This window comes from Melozone crissalis, unplaced genomic scaffold, assembly GCF_028551555.1.
Source record: "Melozone crissalis strain CALT ecotype California unplaced genomic scaffold, PUWL_Pcris_2 ptg000034l_1, whole genome shotgun sequence".
Taxonomy (NCBI): Eukaryota; Metazoa; Chordata; class Aves; order Passeriformes; family Passerellidae; genus Melozone; species Melozone crissalis.
In genome coordinates, this window is record NW_026535812.1 from 17,505,539 (window position 1) to 17,526,441 (window position 20,903).

Genomic DNA, 20,903 nt, shown 5'->3' on the forward strand with positions numbered 1-20,903 from the left:
ACCTCAAATCTTTTTTTCTCACCGTGAGTCCCTGCACTTGTCTTGTATCTTTGTGTTGTGTTGTATTTTTATGCAAGCTTTTTGTCGTATCTTTGTGCAAGCTTTTAGCAGCATGAAGAACCTGACTTGGCTTCTGCTGGAAGTTCCCGTTTGTCCTGATTTCCAATTCAAAGAGACTGAAAGTGTAACTGAACCTTCGGGGGCCTGCAGAATGCTTTCTTTGATGATGTCTGTAAATGTCCTTCCGGAGGTTGGAAGCATGGCTTGGGCAGGGCAGGATTAATTAGCGTGGAGGTGCCTCCTGCAGTCCCTGTGCAGATTCCTGCTGCCAGCAGGTCGGTGGAGGACAGGCCTGTCGGGCTTGTTTGCAGAGCAGGGCTGCAGCCAGATGGTCACTCTGGGATCAAGGTGGGAGGGGCTGCCAGGGCTCTGCACTCACCGTGAAATCAGTCTGTAGCTTTGCTTTGATAAGTGCTGCTCCTGGGCAGGCCTCTGAGCCTGGGTGGCTCCTTCCTAAATGCCATTCCTTTTCCAGTCTTTGGACTAGGTGACTGTCATCTGCCACCCAGTGATACCTGTAGGGCTGAGCACAGGTCCAGCTGGAGCCAAGCATTGCCCAGACTTAGGGGCTCTGCTTGTCCTGGTGTTTGTCCAGTGGAGTGATTGCAAATGTGTTGATGAGGGCTTCTCAGGGAAAACAGTTGGCATCTTGGATGTCTGACTGACCGTGGGGGAAAAGCACAGAAAGCTGGGGATGGTGCATGAGGAGGCTGTGGGGCAGCAGAAGTGAATATGGTTGAGGGAAGCTCTAGGCCCCTAGCAGGGGGACTGGGACTAAATGATCTGTAAGGTCCTTTCCTACTCAAACCATTGTCTGAAAACTAAAGAGCCTATTCTTGAGGAGTGCAGGTAGTAGCTGGAAATGGAATTACATTTGTGGAGTCCTTGTGATGCTCCCTGGACTTGTTAGGAGGGCAGGAGTGGCCATTCCTGCACAAGTGCAGAGGTGTGTTACTGGTTTGGTAGTAGGACAGCTGCTGATGATTTGTGCTTCTTGATTCTTGAGAAGCACACCAGGTAAAGAGAGTGCTGCAGAGGAGTTCGTGTTCACATGGAGTGCAGGGACAGACAGGACAGCAGGTCTGAGAATGAAACCATCTACAGATCTGCATTTCCCCTTTTACCTTGTGCTGCAGCACAGAGGAGCAGTGCAGAACACCCTGTCTGGGGGCTTGGAAGGGAAATTAAATGGGAGAGTGACAGTCTGTTTATGGTCAGAGAGCCCTTCTCACCCCAGTGTAATGCAATTTGTACTCCTCTTCTTTGCACAGGAGGTGAAAATACAGTGAGGGAGACCCAAAGAGTGTGTTGGCTTACAGAGACAGCTCAAATCCTCTAATCCTGTTTGATTCATCCTGTTTGCCTGCAAAACCTGAGGTCTCACTGATACACGTGTGATCACTGCCATGTGTATTCTTTGGTTGGGTCTGTAGCTCTTGGGTGAATTGTATCCCCTTGGGAAATACACACATCATATCTGGGCTTAATCTAACAGGCACATATTTCCCAGCTGAAATCCCAGCACTCACAGAGAATTGCCCTGTCCAGTTTTCTAATCTGGTGAAATGGCTGCAGAGCTCATCCCTGTGGCTTCAGCACTATCTTACAGAATAGATAAGGATTTTGCTCTAGAGCCAGGAGCTGCTCATATTTGAGTAGTGAAACATCAAGGTGCTTCCTTTTGCTATGCAGCATTATTAATCTATATAGTCAATTGGAAACAAGACATCCCTACCCTAAGGGGAGTGTACTAGAGGTCTTGAAAATGAGATCACATTTCTAGTGTGTAAATCCCTGAAGCTTGTGCTGTTGGGCAGAAGTGTTTCCTGATGGTTTTTTTGTTTGGTTGGTTTTTGGGGTTTTTTTCTTCCTTTGTGAGCTGTAGGAGATGGGGGCTGTTAAGGTTACAGGAATGACCAACCTAATTGTGCACTTCTGGAATGTTGTAAGAGAAGATTGTTTATAATTTAATTCCTGTACTTTCCACTGTTGGAAAGAACGTTGCTGCTCTGTAAAGGTTTTTCCTCTTAACACTTGAGGAGACACCTTACTTCTTTAATCTGCTCTACTAACTTTGCATCTTTTCAGTGTGAAATTGTCATTGCTCAGTTGTCTTCTCAATCTTTGCACGTCCCCTGTTTTTTGTCCTGGCCATCAAGCTGTCCAACAGGCTCGAGAGGTCCCCAACCCTACCTCCCTTCTTGGTACTGACCCCTCTGATGCCACTCCAGCTTTTGTGTTTGCCACCATGTCTGTGATTTCTTCTCTCTGAGTATCCTCCCTGCAGCAAGCCCTTAGATAGGCAAGCTGTGGGACAGGACTGCTAGAAACAAGCAGTAATGGCTGCTGAGCTCCAAGCCTGCTTCCAAATCTGAGGTTCAAATCCTGTGGAAGCCTTTGTCCGTGCCTCTTGGATTTCTTCTTTCGCTGGGCTTGTATTACTCCGTCAGAGTTCTTCTCAAGGACCTCGCTGTGGCCAGCGGATGCTGCTCAGGAGAGACCAGAGCTGGCTGAAGCTAGAAACTCGCTTGTATCCACAGCCTCAGCCAGGCTGGAGGCCACCGAGGGGAAACGAGGAGGCTGGAGCGGAGCAGCTGCGCTGGCGATGTGTGCGCAGCCGGGGCTGACACGGCGCAGCCGTCTCCGCGGCTTGGGGTTTATGGCCTCCTTTCTCTCCTGTGCACACTCTCTTGTTCCCCACCTTCCCTTCATTCCTAGGACATGACTCTGTGATATAAAATACCCTCTAATTTCCTGAGCCAGGCTGGAACTCCCCGGAGAAGGCAGCGTCTGCCTGCCTGTCCCTCACCCGCCTCTGCATCCATGTTCCAGGCTGCCAGCTGCTCCCGCCGGCAAGGCAGCGGGAGGGAAACTGGGAGCGTGGCACCTTCCCAGGCCGTGGGGAGAGGGTCTGCTGGCTCCAAAGGAGAAGCTGGTGGGAGGGTAGAGATGGAGCCAGGGCTGGAGCTGAGTTTCCTTTGCTTCCTTCCCTGCTGCCGGGGTTGTCCCTTCCCCTCCCCCAGCTGCATGGGAGCAGATGTGCTGCTTGTGTCAGCCCTGGCAGCCCCCTCCGCACACTCCAGCCGGGCTCCTGCACAGCCAGAGCCTCGTCCCCTCCTCCTCTTCTTCCTCCTCCTCCCCCTGGCTTGGCCCCGTGTCACTGGGGATGGCGGTGGAATCATCCGCCCACTCGGCCTGCCTCCCCTGTAACCCTCCCTCCTTCCTCCCTCCCGCATGTCTCTTTGTTGGAAAATTCAAGGCAGATGAGTGCCGGGGAGCGCTGGGCCTGCGTGCCAGGCACTCAGCTGCAGCTTGGCCTCGGTGTGTCTGCAGGCCCCGGGATGGGAAGGGGGCCGGTGAGTGCCCGGCTGCAGGGCAATTCCCTGGGCAGGGCAGCAGCACCGAGGGTCCTGGACTCGCACTCGCCTGGGCAAGGCTCGGGCTGCTTCCACATGAAAGGGGTTTTTCCTGGCCACCATTCTTAGCCATGTTCTACCCAGCCCCCAGCAGGACATTGGAACATTCGAAACCTGACAGTAAACTCAAAGCAGTCCCTCTGAAATCATCCTTAGGCAGATGTTTTCCCTGGGCTCTGGGAAAAGGAAAGGCTTGCTGAGAACCAGAGAGCCTGAACTCCTTCTGGGTCTGCTCTTTCAGGAATCGCGGGCTCAGACCCCATCAGGTGGGCGCTGTTCCCAGCACATTCAGAGGATGGCTTTCCCTGCCAGCACATCAGCGGGACAGTTTCGTCTCATGGCTGCCTCCCCATTCAAGCGCGGAGCAGAAACGTGGCACTGCTCACAGCTCCCCCAGAGGCTGCTCGCTCGGTGGCTTCTGACGTGTGAACCTGCGGTCGTGTCCGTGCGAGAAGTGTGACTAGAAGAGTGGTGAGAGGTGGGAGGAGGAAGGCTGCAGCTAGGGCTGAGGCTGGAAAGGAATGGAGGAGGAAGGCTGCAGTTCAGGCTGAGGCTGGAAAAGAATGCAGGGCACGAATAGCTGGGATGGTGTGAGGGGTGACAGATGTGAGCAACGCTGCAGAGATATTCCTGCTCGGCATGTGCCTGACTCCAGCACTATCAGTTTTTGCTCTGTAGAGTCTAAATATATAATCCTTTGTGCTTTGGCATCTGGGTGATAAATAGTGATAAATAATGTAGTGGCTGGAGAAGGAGGCAGAAAACTGCTCCGGGGTGGAGCTGACCCCTGGGATGTCTGGGGCAGCCGCAGGGTAATAAGAGTGAGGAGGGACCAGTTCTCAGGACAGAGGGAGCTTGTTCTCCATCAGGCATTGCAGCTGAGGCTGAATGGGCGGGTCTTGGGGTTGGTTTCCTCTGTCCCCACTGAAAGTGGAATAGTTGACTTGTGCTGAGCAGTTGGTCACCTTGACCCAGCAAATATATCACCCTGTCCCTTCAGCCACAGGCAGGGCTCTGTGTCCCTGAGCAGGCAGCATGTAGCACTGAAAATTGGCTCTGCCTGAAGTTCTCTCTAGGAATTGGATGCAGTCCAGGCTGCTGGCGACAGTATGAATGGATGCTAGTGCAGCCAGGGCAGGGTGCATGTGTGTGCGCACTTGGAAGTGAGAAGACGACAACTTGCCGGCATTGGAAAGGGCTGGTGTGGGCAGCAAAGGGGGTGGGTCCCAAGGGGGCTGCCTGTATTTAACATTCATCTGGGCTGCAGGGGCTTTGGGCAGAGGCTGGCACAGAACATGCTGAAGAAGCGTTAAGCTATCAGGGTTTTAATCCATTGTCACTGCTCCTTTCCTGCTTTTCCCACTTCTCCATCTGTGCAAGAGGAATTAACACACATCCTGGGAGTGGATTAGACTGCTCAAACCATGACCTCCTCATCTGTGCCTTCTGGGGAAGGGTAGCCTTTGTGCAGTCCCTTTGCTGGCTCTCCAGTTTTGTCAGGGATTGTGAATGCCAGCTGCCGGGTGACGTGCTGCCTTTCAGCCCTGGGACAGCCCTTTGCTGGGCGTGTGTGACACCGGCGCAACCAGTGGGGCTGGCAGGGTGGAGCGGGCCTGCTCCCCAGCTCTAGGCTTGCAGCACTGTTCATTTGCCTTTTGCTGATGCCTTGTGAGTGTTGGCAGGCCTTGTCTCCTGTTTCTGGGGACAGCTGGGACAGCTGTTGGCACACCAGGGAGCAGAGCCAGGAGCCCAGAACGCCTGTTTCTCCAAGCCCCAGCGTGCTGCGACCTGATGGCACTGGGGCAATGGGTCACAGCTCCGTGTCCCACCTGTGCATCCTCTTCGATTCCCCGTGAGTTGGGGACTGGCTGGGGGACCTTTCAGATCTGTTTATAGAATTCCACTTCTGAGTAGTGTTAGATACTTATAATATACTTACTTTTAATACATAATTTCTCTTGGTTTCACATTCTTTACTTTGTTCTTTTTTCTTTTTTGTTGGACCTTCTCCCTACCCCCATAATTTATTCACTATCTAGTTACCTCATGTTTTAAGCATAATATGTGTCAAGCTACCTTAAATATAGGTTGGAAGGGGGAACATAGTATCAAGCTAATTGTAATACATCTTTGTATTAAATAAGAGTGCTTAAAATGTTGTCATTGGATGGAAAAGAAAATGAGCTTGGTAAAGCCTATTTTGGTATTTGATTTATCAAAGATAGTAGAAATTGAATCTTCTGAATTTGCAAGTTGTTTTGATTGCAGATTCTCTGTGGAAAAAGTATCTAGGGGTCCAGAGATATTTAAAATAAAAAAAAACAAAAAACAACTAACTGTCTTTCTCCAAAGAAAACTGATTTTGTTTTTTTACTCCTAGGGAAAAAATAAAGTTAGTGCTTCTTTCACTGTGAAGGCTGATAATGTAGCTGTTTGTGTAATGCAGGGACGTGACATTATGGCACAACTATAAAGCTTGAAATGATGTTGAAATGTTATGCATGTAATTAAAAAGCAACAGTATAATTTAGTAGGCAGTGTTCAATGTATTTCACTTTCATTTATTAGAAATCTCTGGCATAGTTTGTGATTCTTTCAGATCATTATAAAGAGGCTTAAATTATGTATTTCTTTAGAAATAAGCAAACTGGTGGAAATATGTCTGCTGGAAATGCAGTACAGCAGGAGCAGTCTGGGAGGTTGCTGGAATGTGTGGAAGAACTTCCTGATACAGTGGGTGAGGGAGCCAGCTGGGGAAGGCATGCACTGGACTTGTTTGTGAACAGAGAAGAATTGGGGGGTGATGTGGTGGCTGGAGGCCACCTTGTGCACACCAAGCACAACGTGATAAGAGTTTCTGATTCTCAGAGGAGTAAGGAGGAGGATCAGCAGAACTGCCACCTTGAATTTGCAGAAGGCAGACTTTGGCCTGATTAGGAACTTGTTGACAGAGTCCCTTGAGGGGCAGTCCTGAAGGGCAAAGGAGCCCAAGAGGGCTGATATTCTTCAGGAAGGAAATCTAAAAGATGCAGGAGCAGGCCGTCCCTATTGCTTGAAAGACAAGCCAGGGGGGAAGAAGAATGGCCTGGCTGAGCAGGCAACTTTGCCTCAAACTCAGGAAAAAATAAAATATTTTGCCTTTGGAAGAAGGGGGAGGCAACTCAGGAGTGCTACAAGGATGTTGTGAGGTTATGCAGGAAGAGCTAGAAGGGCCAAAGCCCAACTGGAACTTATCTGGCTACTCCTGTTAAAGACAATTAAAATGTTTTTACAAATAATGTCAGCAACAAAAGGAGGGCCAAGGAGAATGTCCATCCTTTATTGGATGTGAGGGGAAACAGTGACAAAGGATGAGGAAATGTCTAGGGTACTTAATGTCTTCTTTGCCTCAGTCTTTAATAGCAAGATCAGCTGTTCTCAGGGTGCCCAGCCCTGTGAGCTGGGGGACAGGGACAGGGAGCAGAATGAAGCTCATGTAATCCAAGAGGAAATGGTCAGCAACCTGCTTAAACACATCAAAGTCTATGGGGTCAGATGGGATCCACCCAGAGATACTGAGGGAGCTGGTGGAAGTGCTGGCTGAGTCACTCTGTCATTTACCAGCAGTCCTGGTCGACCAGGGAGGTCCCAGGTGAGTGGAAGTTGGCAAATGTGATGCCCATCTACAGGGAGGGCCAGAAAGAGAATCCAAGGGAATTACAAGCCTGTCAGCCCGACCTCAGTGCCAGGGAAGGTCATGGGGCAGATTATCTTGAGTGCCATCATGGGGCATGTACAGAACAGCCAGGCAATCAGACCCAGCTGGCATGGGTTTTGGAAAGGCAGGTCCTGCTTGACCAGCCTGATCTCCTGTGACAGTGTGGCACGGTTAGTGGATGAAGGAAAGGCTGTGGTTGTTACCTACCTGGGCTTTAGTAAAGCCTTTGACACTATTTCCCACAGCATTCTCCAGGTCAAACTGGCTGCTCATGGCTTGGACAAGTGAGCTGCTCCCTGTGCGGGAAACTGGCTGGGTGGGCTCAGGAGGGTGTCAGGAATGGAGCTGCATCCATTGGCTGCTCACAGTGGTGTTCCCCAGGGCTCAGTGCTGGGGCCAGTCCTGTTTAATATCTTTATCAGTGATCTGGTCATGAGGACTGAGGGCACACTCAGTTCACAGATGACTAAGTTGGGTGGGAGTGTTGATGTGCTGAAGGGTAGGACAGCTCTGCAGAGAGATCTGGACAGTCTGGATTGACGGGCCAAGGCCAGTTGTATGGGGTTTGACAAAACCATGTGCTCAGTCCTGCACCTGGGTCACAACCCCACACAGCTCTGCAGGGTGGGGGAAGGCAGCCTAGAAAGCTGCATGGTGGGAAAGGACCTGGGGGTGCTGGTTGCCAGTGGCTGAACATGGGGCAGCATGTGCTCAGGTGGCCAAGAAAGTCAATGGCATTGTGGGTTGTGTCAGCAGCAGTGTGCACAGCAGGACCAGGGCAGGGACTGTCCCCTGTGCTTGGGACTGGTGAGGTCACACCTTGAACCCTGTGTCCAGTTTTGGGCCCCTCACTACAAGACAGACATTGAGGTGCTGGAGTGCATCTAGAAAAGGGCAACTTTTCTTCCCCAGAACTGGGGAAGGGTCTGGAGCACAAGTCCTGTGTGGAGCAGCTGAGGGAGCTGGTGATGTTTAGTCTGGAGAAAAGGAGGCTCAGGGTGGACCATATCACTCTCTACAATTCCCTGAAAGGAGGCTGTATCCAGGTGGGGATTGGTCTCTTCTGCCAAAAAGGAGGCAACAGGACAAGAGGAAATTGCCTCAAGTTGTGCCAGGGGAGGTTTAGATTGGACATTAGGAACATTTCTTCACCAAAAGGGTCAAGCACTGAAACAGGCTGCCCAGGGGAGTGGTGGAGTCATCATGCCTGAAGGTATTTAAAAGTTGTGTAAATGTGGCACCTGGGGACATGGTTTGGTGGTGGCCTTGGCGGTGCTTGGGTAATGGTTGGACTTGATGATCTTAAAGGTCTTTTCCAACTTAAACAATTCTATGATATGCACCTGAATTTTGGCTTTACTGATTAAAACGTGATCTGGGGAATGAAACAGCTGTATGCACAAAGAAGGGCTATTCTGTCTTTGGCTCCTCTTCAGGCTGCCAGCCATGGCTGTGGGCATAGGAACCTGTGGCCTAGCAGCAGGAGAGAGCTGCCAGTCCTCTCCTGCTCCATCCCCAAGCCTGGGCTGCCTGGTGTTCTATGCAAATACCCATCTGGGAGTCTCCTTTTCCTTTGAAGTCCTGAATCCAGCTCTGACTGCCTCCTCTCCCCTCTGCAGGGTGGTGAAAGAAGAGATCTCGGATGACAATGCCAAGCTTCCCTGCTTCAACGGCCGGGTGGTGTCGTGGGTAAGCAAACCCCTTGCTTCAGTGTATCTCAGCCTGTTTGTGCCCTCCCTCTCTGAAAAACACCTTTTGGATGTGGAGTGCCAAGTAAGGCACAGGGGCTGCTCAGTACTGTTGGTGTGCTGGCTGCTCACGAAGCTGATGAGCTGGATCCCCACACTCCAGTCCCTCAGCTGGAGAGGGGGCTCTGTGCCAGGGAAGATGTGGGATACCTCCATGAAGAGCTCATGGTGACTGATGCCTGGCAGAGATCGTGGTCATGGCCTGTCCACAGTGTAACCCCTGTGCCCCTATGGCAGGGTCAGCTGCCCAAGGAAAGTCCCGCTCCAGTGACTGGTGCAAAGGGCTTAAGTGACTTTAGTGCTGGTGAAGCGGACTGGATTTGACTGCCCTGAAGACTGAAGGTACTGCCTGGGCAGCTGCAGGACAAGCTTTTCCCTCAGTACCATGCCATGCACACGCTCTGCTCCCTGCTCGCTTGCTTCCCTCTGTCCCCACGGGGACCCTCTGTTAGTGGGGGGAGAGTCTCCACAGCACATCATCTAGTTTTCCCTCTGCTGAGCTGCAGTTTGTGCTGATGAGGGTGTGTGGATCTACACCAAGACTCAAGTGCCTTTTTCCAGAGGCCTCTGAACAGTAAAAATCCTCATCAAATGAAGCCAGGTCACACCTAATTCTGCTTCTATCCCTGCACCAAACAGTGACGGGGCAGGCAGGTACCCCCCTGCCGCTGGGATTCCAGCCAGGGGAGCAGGGTGCAGGCTGGAGCAGGAGGAAAGGCTGTGCTGGGCTCCCGCACAAAGAGCCGGGGCCGGACGCCTGCCGTCCTCCCTCTAGCGGTTATCCAGGGCCTTCGGAAATCAGGCCCTGCATCCATCCCGCTGCTGCTGCTGCATCTGCCCCAAGATGTCCCACCACCCCACCCTTCCAGCTGCTCTTTGCTTTCATCTGCCCTATGGGGAGTTCCAGAGTCTCTAAATCCATTCCAGTGCTCCATTTTTATCTGGTGTGCTTTTCCTTGTGATCCTTGTGTCCATGTAGCTGCTGGCTTTCCTTGCAGGAGCTCTTTGGTTGTTCAGTGTGTGAGTGGCACAGATCTGGTGTGAGTCTGTCTGGTGTGACCACCCTGCTGCTGCTCTGCTGGGCTGGATCCTTACAGGGAACTTGTGCCCAGAGTGAGCATCACTACCAGCTCTTGAGCATGAGGGGTAATGGCAGTCCCAGAGGCCTTTGTGCACCTGATGATCCCTTTTTCTACCTCTGCTGGAAGTCTCCTAGTCCATGGATGGTTTGGGGGCTGAGAGGGGAGCACTTGCTTTGCTGCTTCTGACAGACAGGCTGGGATGATGCTATTTTAGGAACTCAGTACTAATTTTAGCAACAGGGAAAGACAGGGGCTTGAATCCAAGTGAGTATTTCCTGACAGTGTAAGAGGCAGGAAAAGTGCAGAATCGTTATCAAAACCTTCCTGGGAGGAAATCCCAGCCTTGGGAGTGTTAGAGGAAGATAGCATCAATCCTGCCTGCTTGGGAACACCCTCCACTCTCTTCGCTGCTGTTTGACAGCTGCCTGTGGCTAGTTCCCTCTGTCCAGATCTATTTGCTTGATGTTGCCTTGAGATTTTCAAGCATGAAGTGTTATAAGACTTTTCCCTAGGCAATGCTGGCCACTTTCAGCATCTTTTCTACCCTGTGCTCCCGGGCAGTGGCTACCAGAATTGGGATGTGGCCCTTAGGTGGGGAGGGGGATGTATCCTGGGAAGACAAGTCACCAGGAAGGTGCCAGGAGCAGAGCCAAGCGTGTGCCTGGGCCTTGCTGGAGGGAGGGAAGCTGACCTGAGTGTGAGATGAGCTGCTTAGACAGTTGTGAGAGCAGGAGCTGTTGGGCTTGTCCTGGGGCTTGTGGGACGGGCTCTGCAGCTTTTGACACCTGAGGCTGCTCTCTGCCCTGTCTGCTGCCTTGGCTCTGGCTTTTTCAAGGCTGCCCTGTCTTCCTTGCCCTAGCTACATCCCTGTCTTTGTTTCCAATATCTCTGACAGTCGACTTCTCATCTACTATGCTAATGATGATCTGTGGGGTCCATACCCCCCTTATGAGGGTTTCCCCAGTTCCTGAAGGGAACAGCTCTTCTGTGGGCAGGGCACAGCTCTTTCATCAGTGATGTTGGAAGCACTCAAGACCTGTATAAATGGGCTGTGCTTCTATCATTTGAGTTGGCATCTGCTCTTGGCTCCATGCAGATGTGGTTCCCTCACCAGCAAGCACTAGTGCTGCCTCTGAATTTTCACTGGGTATTATGGTTTGGACAGCAGCTATCAGCTTTTTTCCAGCCTATATCATATTTTGTTTGTTCTGAGCAACAATGGGTATCCCTCACTTCTGTTAGATCCTTTCTGGGCCCTGTCACCTCTGCTCTGGAGGTCCTGAATGCTTCTTGACCCTATTGGGATTAGCCTAGTTCATTACAGCTTGAAAGTAAGGGAGAGTGCAAATCTGGACAGGGAGCAATATTGGGGAGCAGCTCATTTGGACTATCCTCTGTTTCATTCCGCTGGTGAGCCCGTGGCCCCTGGGAGAGTCTCCAGCTCATTCCCTGAGCCCTGAAGTTGATGGTTTATTATAGAGCCAGAATACTGGTGTGCCTGAGCTGCTCCACAGCGTGGCTGGCATAAAGAGTCTCTAGGGTTTAACCCTTTCTTGAGTTTCTGCACTGGGGAATCCATTGAGCATCCCAGAGATTGGCTGAAGGTTGTGTTCAAGCCAATAAGCCGAACACAGCATGAAAGTTTGTGAAGAACATATGGAAGCCAGACAAAGCCTGTTTCAAGAGTATTTCAAAGCCAGCCTTGGCCCTGAGCTCTGTTACCCCCAGCTTCTGAGGGTTGTGAAGGTGAAAGTCCTGCTGGGTCCCACAGCTTGAAGGCAGAAGTGTAGAGGCTGCTAGAGCTGAGGAAAGGAATGACTTGTAACTGCCTTCCCCAGTGTGAGAAGTGGGGGAATCCAGTCCCTGCTGCAGGATGTGTGCTGAAGGTCACCTGAGTGTGTGGTGTGGGTGTGCAGGTGATGTCAGAGTGTCCAAGCACTGTCACCCACCCGGGCCTCACTGCTGGGTCAGGAGTTCCTGAGCCACAAATGAAGGCCTTAGTGGGAAATGCTGCTACATGCTTGGCCTGTTCCATACCTGCTCCTGGGCATCTGCTGTTGCCAACTGCCAGAAATGAGATTCTGGGCCAGGCAGGCTTTTGGCCAGCTCCTTTGGCCACTCTTATAAATGTTTTCTCAGTTTCCTTTTCTGTTTCTCATGCCTCCAGCTGGTGTCTGCAGAGGGTTCCCACTCAGATGCTGGCTCGGTCTGTGCCGATAACCAGACAGAGCTGCCGCCCTCCATGGAGCGCACAGGAGGCATTGGAGACTCCAGGCCCCCCTCTTTCCAGTAAGTTACACAGACATCTGTTCTGGTTTCCAAGGGGCACATGGTGCATTTGCTGTAATCCAGACCAGTATCCCAGACCAGGCTGGGATACTCTTACCCAAACTGTCAGGGATGACAGCCAGCAAGAGGGGAGGAGAGTGGGGCTGGGAGCTGATTTGAAGTGGAGCTGTGTTATTCAACAAACAAGGGCATGATGAAAATAATGCAGGGAAAGAGCCAGCACAGCATCCCTAGTCCTTTGACCTGCACTTGTAGATATGCTGTGGTTGTTCCTGTCGCTCTAGAAGGAGACAGCTGATGGCTGGAAACTTGTGTAGGTTAGGACAGAGGTAGAGACAGCCATGTCAAGTTGTTCCGTGTTGAACATATTTGTTTGCTTTTATGTCATCACAGCCCTAACACTGGGGGGAGTCGAGAAAACTTGGACAATGAGACAGAGACAGACTCAGTGGTGTCATCACAGAGGGAACGACCTCGTCGGACAGATGGGCCTGAGCATGGTGAGTGTTGGTAACATGGTGAGAGCTCTGCAAGGGCATGGCTGGGGCATGGTGGCAGCACCAGCTCCAGACTTGGGGCAGCTTTCTCTGCTCTGCAGAACCTTTCCAGCTCAAAAGAGCTATTCTGTAGCTTTTAGGAGGGCCATAGCCTCATCTTGGAGGTAGGAGCTAATACCTGTGTTACATCAGAGCTTGGTGTTGAACCCTTTGGGGTCAAGGGAGATATCTCCTGTAGAAGCCCCGAGAGCAGGAGACAGTTGTGCCTCTGTCTTCTTAGCTAAGAAGCAGAGTGAGCTTTAGCCATGCCACTTGTGCTGCTTCTTGCTTTACCAAGGAAACAGCTGCAAGTCTTCCACAGGTTTAGCAGCATCATTCCTACTGGGCCATCAGCCTTTTCCCATCCCATAGTGGTAGAAGAAGTATCCCATAGGAGATGGATCTGATCCCAGGGTCGACTAGAAGTTACTTGACACTAGATGGGATTGACTGATGGCCAGATTTGTTCTGAGGACGTTGCCATGAGTCCTGCATAGGGGAAGGGTTTCTCTCAAGCCCACTGACTCTTGTCTTTTCACAGCACCCAGGGTGAATGGGACAGTGAAGGGAGAGCGGCGCCGAGACCTGGGTGGGTACGAGAGCTCCTCTACACTCATGAGCAGCGAGCTGGAGACCACCAGCTTCTTCGATTCAGATGAAGATGACTCCACCAGCAGGTAGGAGAGCTTGGGTCTTGGGGAAAACGCTAATTTCCCCCTGACTCTCAGAATAGAGAGATGCCTTTGCAGGGCACAGTAGTCCTGGGCTCAGACCTGCTTCCATCTCACCCAGCAGACCCCTCTGCCATTGTCTGTCCCCCATGTGCATGTTCTCCTCTCTGCCCCTGCAGTCCTCTATTCCCTGTGCCATTTCCATGGCTCTCTTTCTGCCAGAGCCACCACTATGGCAGCAGAAGAGCTGACTCTTGCTTTTGCCTGCAGGTTTAGCAGTTCAACAGAGCAAAGCAGTGCTTCCCGTCTGATGAGGAGGCACAAGCGCCGCCGGAGGAAACAGAAGGCTCCACGCATTGAACGGGTACCAGGGAGGGGCTGGGTGTCCTGGGGAGGGCACTGCAGGTCAGGGTGGGCTCACAGGGATTCAGCTGTTTTTGCTGTGGGCATGGCTTTGGACAAGTGTCCAAGTGCTGAGACTTCAAAAAGTGCTGTGAACCTTTTCCAAGTCAATGTAGCCTCCATAGCTGGGACCACAGGCCTTGTCCCAGATGCAGAGAGGTCATTAGGACCACGGCTGTTCTCTGGCTCTGCAAAGCTCCCAGCATAAGACTGGAGTTGTGGGTGGTGGCGGTGGTGGCACGAGGAGGGGCAGGAAGGAAAGGACAAGTGGAGGAAGCTAGGGCTGGGAATGTTACTGAGGCACAGGAGGAAATCTCATGTTTTGCTTACATTGCAGTCCTCGTCCTTCAGCAGCATCACAGACTCCACCATGTCCCTGAACATCATCACGGTCACGCTGAATATGGGTGAGTGGGAGGTGTGCATGGAGCCTGCAGTCCTTCCAGAGCAAGACTGGGTCATGGAGAGGGAACTGGGGAGGGGGCAAAGAGAGCACATGGGGGAGGAGTGAAAAGATGGATTCTGTAGGAGATTGGCTTCTCTTGTAGAAATTGTCTCTCAAGAGTTTGTGTGTCCCAGGACATCTCTCTGGCACAGGGGTGCTAATCACTACCATTAGGATGTAGTTTTACTGAGGTTAGGTCTGCTCATGCTTGATGCTTTGGAGTGACTTATTTCTTTATCTTTCCATCCTTGCAGAGAAATACAACTTTCTGGGCATTTCTATTGTGGGACAGAGCAATGAGCGTGGGGATGGAGGCATTTATATTGGCTCTATCATGAAGGGAGGCGCTGTGGCAGCTGATGGCAGAATTGAGCCAGGAGACATGCTCTTGCAGGTACTTCACACCCACATATCTCCATCTTTGGGCCTGGGAAAGCAGTAAGAAAAGACCCAGAAGCCTCCCTGAGAACTTTGGCAGGCTAAACCCAGGAAGTCATGCTTGGAAGAGGGAAGCTGAGTCACTGCTGAGCTGAGTGGGGAGCTCAGCCTCTGGTCACATCTCTGGGACTCACCTTTTTGTGTTTTTTGTAGGTAAATGACATCAACTTTGAGAATATGAGCAACGATGATGCTGTGCGGGTGCTGAGGGAGATCGTGCACAAGCCGGGGTGAGTACTTGGGTTGTTCCTTCCATCCAGAGGTATCTGCCCAGTTTGTGCTTGGAGTGTGTGAGTTGTATCTTTTAGCCACTTCTGCCAGTGCCTCTGCAGAAGCTCAGAACTTAGGGGTTTGGTGTTGCTTTGATTCCTGGGTTTTCATGTCCAATGACATGAACGAATTGCGGCCAATGGAATTGCAGGGAATTGGGGTCTGTGCCCCTTTTTTTGTGGGGATGCCCTGTTGCTGCTCATTGCAGGGCAGTTGGACTGGATGACCTTTAAAGATCCTTTCCAAAACAAATTTTGCTGTGATTCTCTGATTCTATTTGGGTCATCAGTCACATCATTTTGTTCATGTCGGTAGGGGAAACCCATAGCTGGAGGGGAACAAAGTCACTATACTAGCAGCTTCTCCCTGTCTCCCAGGAGAGAGCTGGCACACAGCATCCACTCATCATGCAGGGGTTTGTGTTACTGTGCTCTGGTTCTAACTCTCACCTTTTTGTTGCAGGCCCATCACCCTGACAGTGGCCAAGTGCTGGGACCCCAGTCCGCGGGGCTGCTTCTCGTTACCCAGGAGTAAGTGGATAGCTGACCCACCCTTAGCGCTGGTGCCCAGCTCATGTGAGAGCCCTGCCTTAAGCACTTACTTGGTTGTTGTCTCGTTCCTCCCCTGTGTGTGTGACTCCATGGGGCACTGAATTGGGGTTTGATGGGGTTTCAGCTCTCCATTTTGGAGGCTGCTATGTCCTATTTCCAAACCAAAATGCCCATAAGCCCAGCCCTTCTTCCCACATCACGCTGGGGACGCGTTTCACTGGGGCAGGGAGGTCACTTGGCTCGGGGCGCCAGAGGAAAGAGAAACCCCCCTAAAGCCATAGGGGGATCTCTCCCTCTGCACCTCTCCTGCTGACCCTCCCTCTCTTCTTTCTCTCCCAGTTGCTCCCCAGCGGATCTGGGCTGGGCCAGACTCTCCATGCTCCGATCCGGGTGAGTCCCGGCAAATACTGGGGATGGAATGGGCTGTGCCGCGTCCCTGTCCCTCCCTAGAGGTTGTTTTGATGAGCTGATAATCTCTTACAACTGCTGACAGCCTCTTTCTTCCTTGCAGGTGAGCCCATCCGGCCCATCGACCCTGCAGCCTGGGTGTCTCACACGGCAGCGATGACTGGCACCTACCCAGCGTACGGTATGAGTCCATCCATGAGCACAATCACTTCCACCAGCTCCTCCATCACCAGCTCCATCCCAGAGACCGAACGTAAGTCCTTGTGCCTCCGTGCTGCACCCGCTGCACGGCCCCCTCACCTTCACTCTGCAGTGAAGGGAGCAATACATCTGCCTGGGGACAGCTGGGTGGGCCTGATCTGCCCTGCCAAGGGACTGGGAGGGAGGCAGCTCTTGCTGGGCCGGCACTTTGATCAGTGGGAGTTCTGCCTGGGAGAATTAGCATGTTTTTAAGCCTCCTCTGTGAGGAGAGTAGAGGAGCCTGGCTGCAATCAGGAGCTGTGGCAGTTGTAGAGGAAGGCTGAGGCTAGTCACGGTTGGCTGCTGAGAATGTGGAGCCAGAGGGATTCAGCATGTCCCTGGAGCAATTGAGGGCTCCTCCCAGACAGCAGATAGAGGAGGCAGCTGAGAGCAAAGAGCCTTGTGGTGGGGCAGGGTCCTGCTTAGCACAGGCTTCTTGGTTGCTTCTTGAAGGTTTGGGATGATTTGGTATGTACAGCCCTGAAGCAAGGATCTGCAGAGCTTGGGTGAGGCAACAATGCAAGAGTTTGTTGTAAGTTTGTGACTCTTGCCTGGGCTTTGCCCAAGAGGAAACTTGTGAAGGATAACATGGGAAGGCTGGAAGGGAGGTACCACTGCATGTACCCCGAGGCTGTCTGCGATGTATTGTTCCCTGGCCCATTCCTCCCGTGTGTGATGCTTCCATGTGGCCCTCTTGTCTCTTCTGCTCTCTCTCACCTCTACCTGCCTTCCTTCATCCACACCACAGGCCTCGATGACTTTCACCTGTCCATCCACAGTGACATGGCCACCATTGTCAAAGCCATGGCCTCACCAGAGTCAGGCCTGGAGGTGCGTGACCGCATGTGGCTGAAGATCACCATCCCCAATGCCTTCATTGGTAAGAGACCGTGCTGCCTGCAGCAGAGGCAGGGGCTGGGGAATGGGTGGCCAGTTTTCAGGCAGATGTCCACGGGAGCATCTTTGTCACCATAAACAAACCGTTGACTAGGCAGGAGTCAGAAATTGAACCTTTTGACCCACTTTGTTTTTGCTCCAGCGTGGCTCACTGCCTCAAGGGCTGCCGTCTTCCTCTCTCTCGCCAAACTTAACTCTGTATTTGGTGGCAGGTTCGGATGTGGTAGATTGGCTCTATCACCACGTGGAGGGCTTTACAGACCGCCGTGAGTCCCGCAAATACGCCAGCAACCTGCTGAAGGCTGGCTACATCCGACACACCGTGAACAAGATCACCTTCTCAGAGCAGTGCTACTACATCTTCGGGGACCTCTGTGGAAGTATGGCTCTTGGTGTGGGTGGGAGGGAGAGGATGGAGGGGTAGTGGTCCTGGAGAGCCCTGCTGACACCATGGGGACACACCTACGGCCATTGCCATCAGGCTAGGCCCCTTGTTCTACAGACTCTGTTAAGGGAGTGATTAAGAGTATCCCAGCTCCCTTGTCCTACTGCTGAGGTAGTGAAGTTGGAAGCAGCATTGACAGTGTCACCTATTATGTGATCTTTTCTCCTGGACAGTCATAGCAGAGTCTTAGTCTTTACTGACTGTCTCCAGGCTCTGAATTTCAGTGCTGGCAAGGGGTTGGTGCTGAGGGTTGGCTGCTCAGATAAAATGGGGGAAGGAATTGGCAGCGTGAGCTGTAGCTCTGATGTAGTCCTTTCCCAGCAAGCTGGTCTCTGTATTAGAGTGGCAGCTTGGACTCCCACAGCCTGGCAGTTGTACAACCAGGAAGCCCAAATGGTGGCACTGACTAACAGAGTGCCAAATTCTTGTGTCTCCTTGTGTATCTTGTCCATCAGCAAGAATGGACAGAAAGCTGCTTCACCACACATGGTTGTTTTTCTGCTTGGATTAACCCCTGTTTTCTGCTTTCTTGCAGACATGGCTAATCTGTCTCTTCATGATCATGATGGCTCCAGCGGTGCCTCTGATCAGGACACTTTGGCTCCGCTCCCCCACCCAGGAGCCGCACCCTGGCCTATGGCCTTCCCATATCAGTATCCACCACCTCATCCATACAACCCCCATCCCGGCTTCCCTGACCCAGGCTACAGCTACGGAGGGGGCAGTGCAGGCAGTCAGCACAGTGAAGGTGAGTGAAAAGGACTAAAATATGCCTGTAGGTGGGCAGATGTCCTGTTCAGTACAGGGCAGCAGCAGGAAAGGGCTGCTTAGGCAAGGCCCTCTGTGGTGGAAGCCAGGTTAGAAGCCGTCTCAGAAGGGTCGTGGGACTCACTGCTAAAGGGAGACAGAGAGCACAGACCGTGCTGGGGCCTGGCTGTGCTGGGCCATGCTGCAGTCCTCCCTTGGCTAGGGAGATCCATCTGTTCTTCCTGACTGGTCCGGGCTGGCATCTAACCTTGCCTCACGTGCTTCGCAGGGAGCCGGAGCAGCGGTTCCAATCGCAGTGGCAGCGAGAGGAGGAAGGAGAGAGAGAAGACCGGGGAGTCGAAGTCAGGCGGCAGCGGGAGCGAGTCGGACCACACCACGAGGAGCAGCATGCGGCGCGAGCGTGCGGCCAGCGAGCGCTCGGTGCCGGCCAGCCAGCACAGCCAGCGCAGCCAGCACTCCCTGGCGCACAGCATCCGCAGCCACCACAGCCAGCAGTCGTACGGCCCGCCCGGCCTCCCCCCTCTCTTCAGCCCCCCCATGTTGCTGATGCCTCCACCACCGTCAGCCATGGGGCCCCCCGGGGCGCCGCCGGGCCGTGACCTGGCCTCTGTGCCCCCCGAACTGACAGCCAGTAGACAGTCCTTCCGAATGGCCATGGGCAACCCCAGTGAGTTCTTTGTGGATGTAATGTGAAGCGCCCGTCCCCTGTCTGTCTGCTGTCCCTCCTTCCCCCTTCTATCCCTGTTGTTTGTTTCCTAGGACCAGCCCTGGCTTCACCCCTTGTTTTTTTGGGGTTTTTTTTTTGTTTCTTTTTTTGTCTTGATAACGAAAAGAAAAAAAGGGAAAAAAAAAATAATAAATGGAACTAAACCTTGATTCTAATCCCTCCTCGAGCGGGGTGGACAGGCCTGGCAGGCGTGCTGGGTGCTGTCAGCCCATCCTGCCCCCAGACTTGTGTATTTCCGATGGTAATTCCCTCCTGCCATCCTATCTAACCCCATTAATCCGCATCCGTCCCAGCACCCTGTGCTGCTTGCCCGTGTGTCACTGCTGCCTCAGTCCTTTCACCCTAAACATCTCTTCTTTCTTTTCACCCTTTTGTGTTTCTTCTATCAAGCAGCAAAGAATTACGGGGTGTTTGACTTTCTCTGAGCCTGCCGCCCGTGGGGGGGAGAGCTGGAGCATGGCGTGGCCCGACAGCAGGACACGGAGCTCCAGGGGCGCTGGGCACGCATGGCGCTGAAGATGGCTTCTTTCCTCCCCCTCGCGGAAGATGCCCTGCCCTGCCCTTCCCACAGCCCTGAGAGGGGAGCAGGGACCAGCCTTACATATGTATTTTAAATCCCGTTGTAGTTGCCTTTTGGCTAATGCATGAATGTTCCAGGGCTTCAGTGCCTCCAGGGAGTGGAGAGATGCTACCACCTCCCTCTTGCCTCCCTTCTCTTGCCCACATATTGGGCCAGGTCCAAGCCTGACACTGACCCATGGCAGGACCCTCCTTCACCTTGGCCAGGTCTCAGGGCTGGGGATGTACCTCAGCCCAGAGAGGCGGTGATTGCCTGTGCACAGTCTCTTGCGTGGCTCAGTGCCCTACACCTGCCCTGGGGTTCTTTGGGGGGATTTAAGGGCAGAGCTCTGCTCCTTCCATCCTGCTCTTTGCCCTCCTGCCTGCAATGTGCTGCTGCCTGTCCTGTTTGTAGGGGCTGTCCCGTGCCTGGGGCTGGTGGTGGCAGCTGTGGCCTTCTCCCTCCTGCTGTCGCGCTGCTGCTCAGCTATGTGGTACCTTCAGGACTAAGATAGAAGGCGAGGGCGGGGCACAACTGGTTCACTTTCATGCTTTGGAGAAACGTGGAGGTCCCCTGTATTTGCCCTCTGAAGGGCCTGAGTCTGTCTTCTCCTCTGCCCAGTGCTGCTGGCCTGGCTGCTGGGAGGGACAAACCCCGGGGACAGCCCCACTCCCTCTGGTCTGTGAGCAACACGAGCTCTCCAGGGATGAGACTGCAGCCTGAACCATGGCCTCTGGGCTCAGTGCCCACAGGTGTGCTGGGACAGTTGAGTCTGTTTGCTCCAGTGCTCCCTGCCTTTCTTCCTTCCACTTCTGGGTACGCAGAGACGTGCCTGGGGCTGGGGCAGCCCTTTCCCCATGCCCAGGGCCGAGCACGGTACAGTATGGACACGTCGACCCTGCCGCTGTTGGTGCTGGCGCCCCGGCGCCCTCTCCTCCTGCCACGCCGTGGCTTTCTCCACAAGCGTCGCCTCCTTTGGTTTTTCTTGTGTTCACAGTTTTTATACGATGGAGTTGAATTGTATTTTGCTCCCTGGGAGTCTGCATTGCCCCTGCAGCCCCCCTGCCAGCTCTCACACGCCATCTGTTCATCTCCCTGACTCCCTAAAGCCTCTCCTTCCCTCAGCCCGCTGGAGTCAGACTGTCCCCAGTAGCCTCCCCGGCCACTGCGCACCCCTTGCCCTGCCCTACCCACTGGGTTTTATAAAACAACACCAATCTCCTTGTTTTTATTTATAAACATAGTTTTATTGGA

The 20,903-nt window shown here is 52.9% G+C and overlaps 1 protein-coding gene across 8 annotated transcripts in view; it reads left to right on the plus strand.

The window, feature by feature from the left end:
* DVL3 (dishevelled segment polarity protein 3) overlaps nucleotides 1-20,903 on the plus strand; it is a 33,608-nt gene extending 12,705 nt beyond the window's left edge. The window contains exons 2-17 of one of the 8 annotated variants that reach the window (XM_054282621.1): nucleotides 8,793-8,862; nucleotides 12,171-12,292; nucleotides 12,686-12,792; nucleotides 13,370-13,505; nucleotides 13,770-13,863; nucleotides 14,239-14,308; nucleotides 14,601-14,740; nucleotides 14,938-15,014; nucleotides 15,517-15,584; nucleotides 15,945-15,995; nucleotides 16,117-16,266; nucleotides 17,002-17,133; nucleotides 17,363-17,530; nucleotides 18,131-18,343; nucleotides 18,632-19,030; nucleotides 19,484-20,903. In XM_054282621.1, the coding sequence (XP_054138596.1) occupies nucleotides 8,793-8,862; nucleotides 12,171-12,292; nucleotides 12,686-12,792; nucleotides 13,370-13,505; nucleotides 13,770-13,863; nucleotides 14,239-14,308; nucleotides 14,601-14,740; nucleotides 14,938-15,014; nucleotides 15,517-15,584; nucleotides 15,945-15,995; nucleotides 16,117-16,266; nucleotides 17,002-17,133; nucleotides 17,363-17,530; nucleotides 18,131-18,343; nucleotides 18,632-19,030; nucleotides 19,484-19,515 (2,029 nt within the window). In that variant the 3' untranslated portion in view covers nucleotides 19,516-20,903. Of the gene's footprint in view, nucleotides 1-8,568; nucleotides 8,863-12,170; nucleotides 12,293-12,685; nucleotides 12,793-13,369; nucleotides 13,506-13,769; nucleotides 13,864-14,238; nucleotides 14,309-14,600; nucleotides 14,741-14,937; nucleotides 15,015-15,516; nucleotides 15,585-15,944; nucleotides 15,996-16,116; nucleotides 16,267-17,001; nucleotides 17,134-17,362; nucleotides 17,531-18,130; nucleotides 18,344-18,631 lie in introns of those variants that run through there. The other 7 variants (XM_054282626.1, XM_054282620.1, XM_054282622.1 and 4 more) reach the window with 7 other exon arrangements.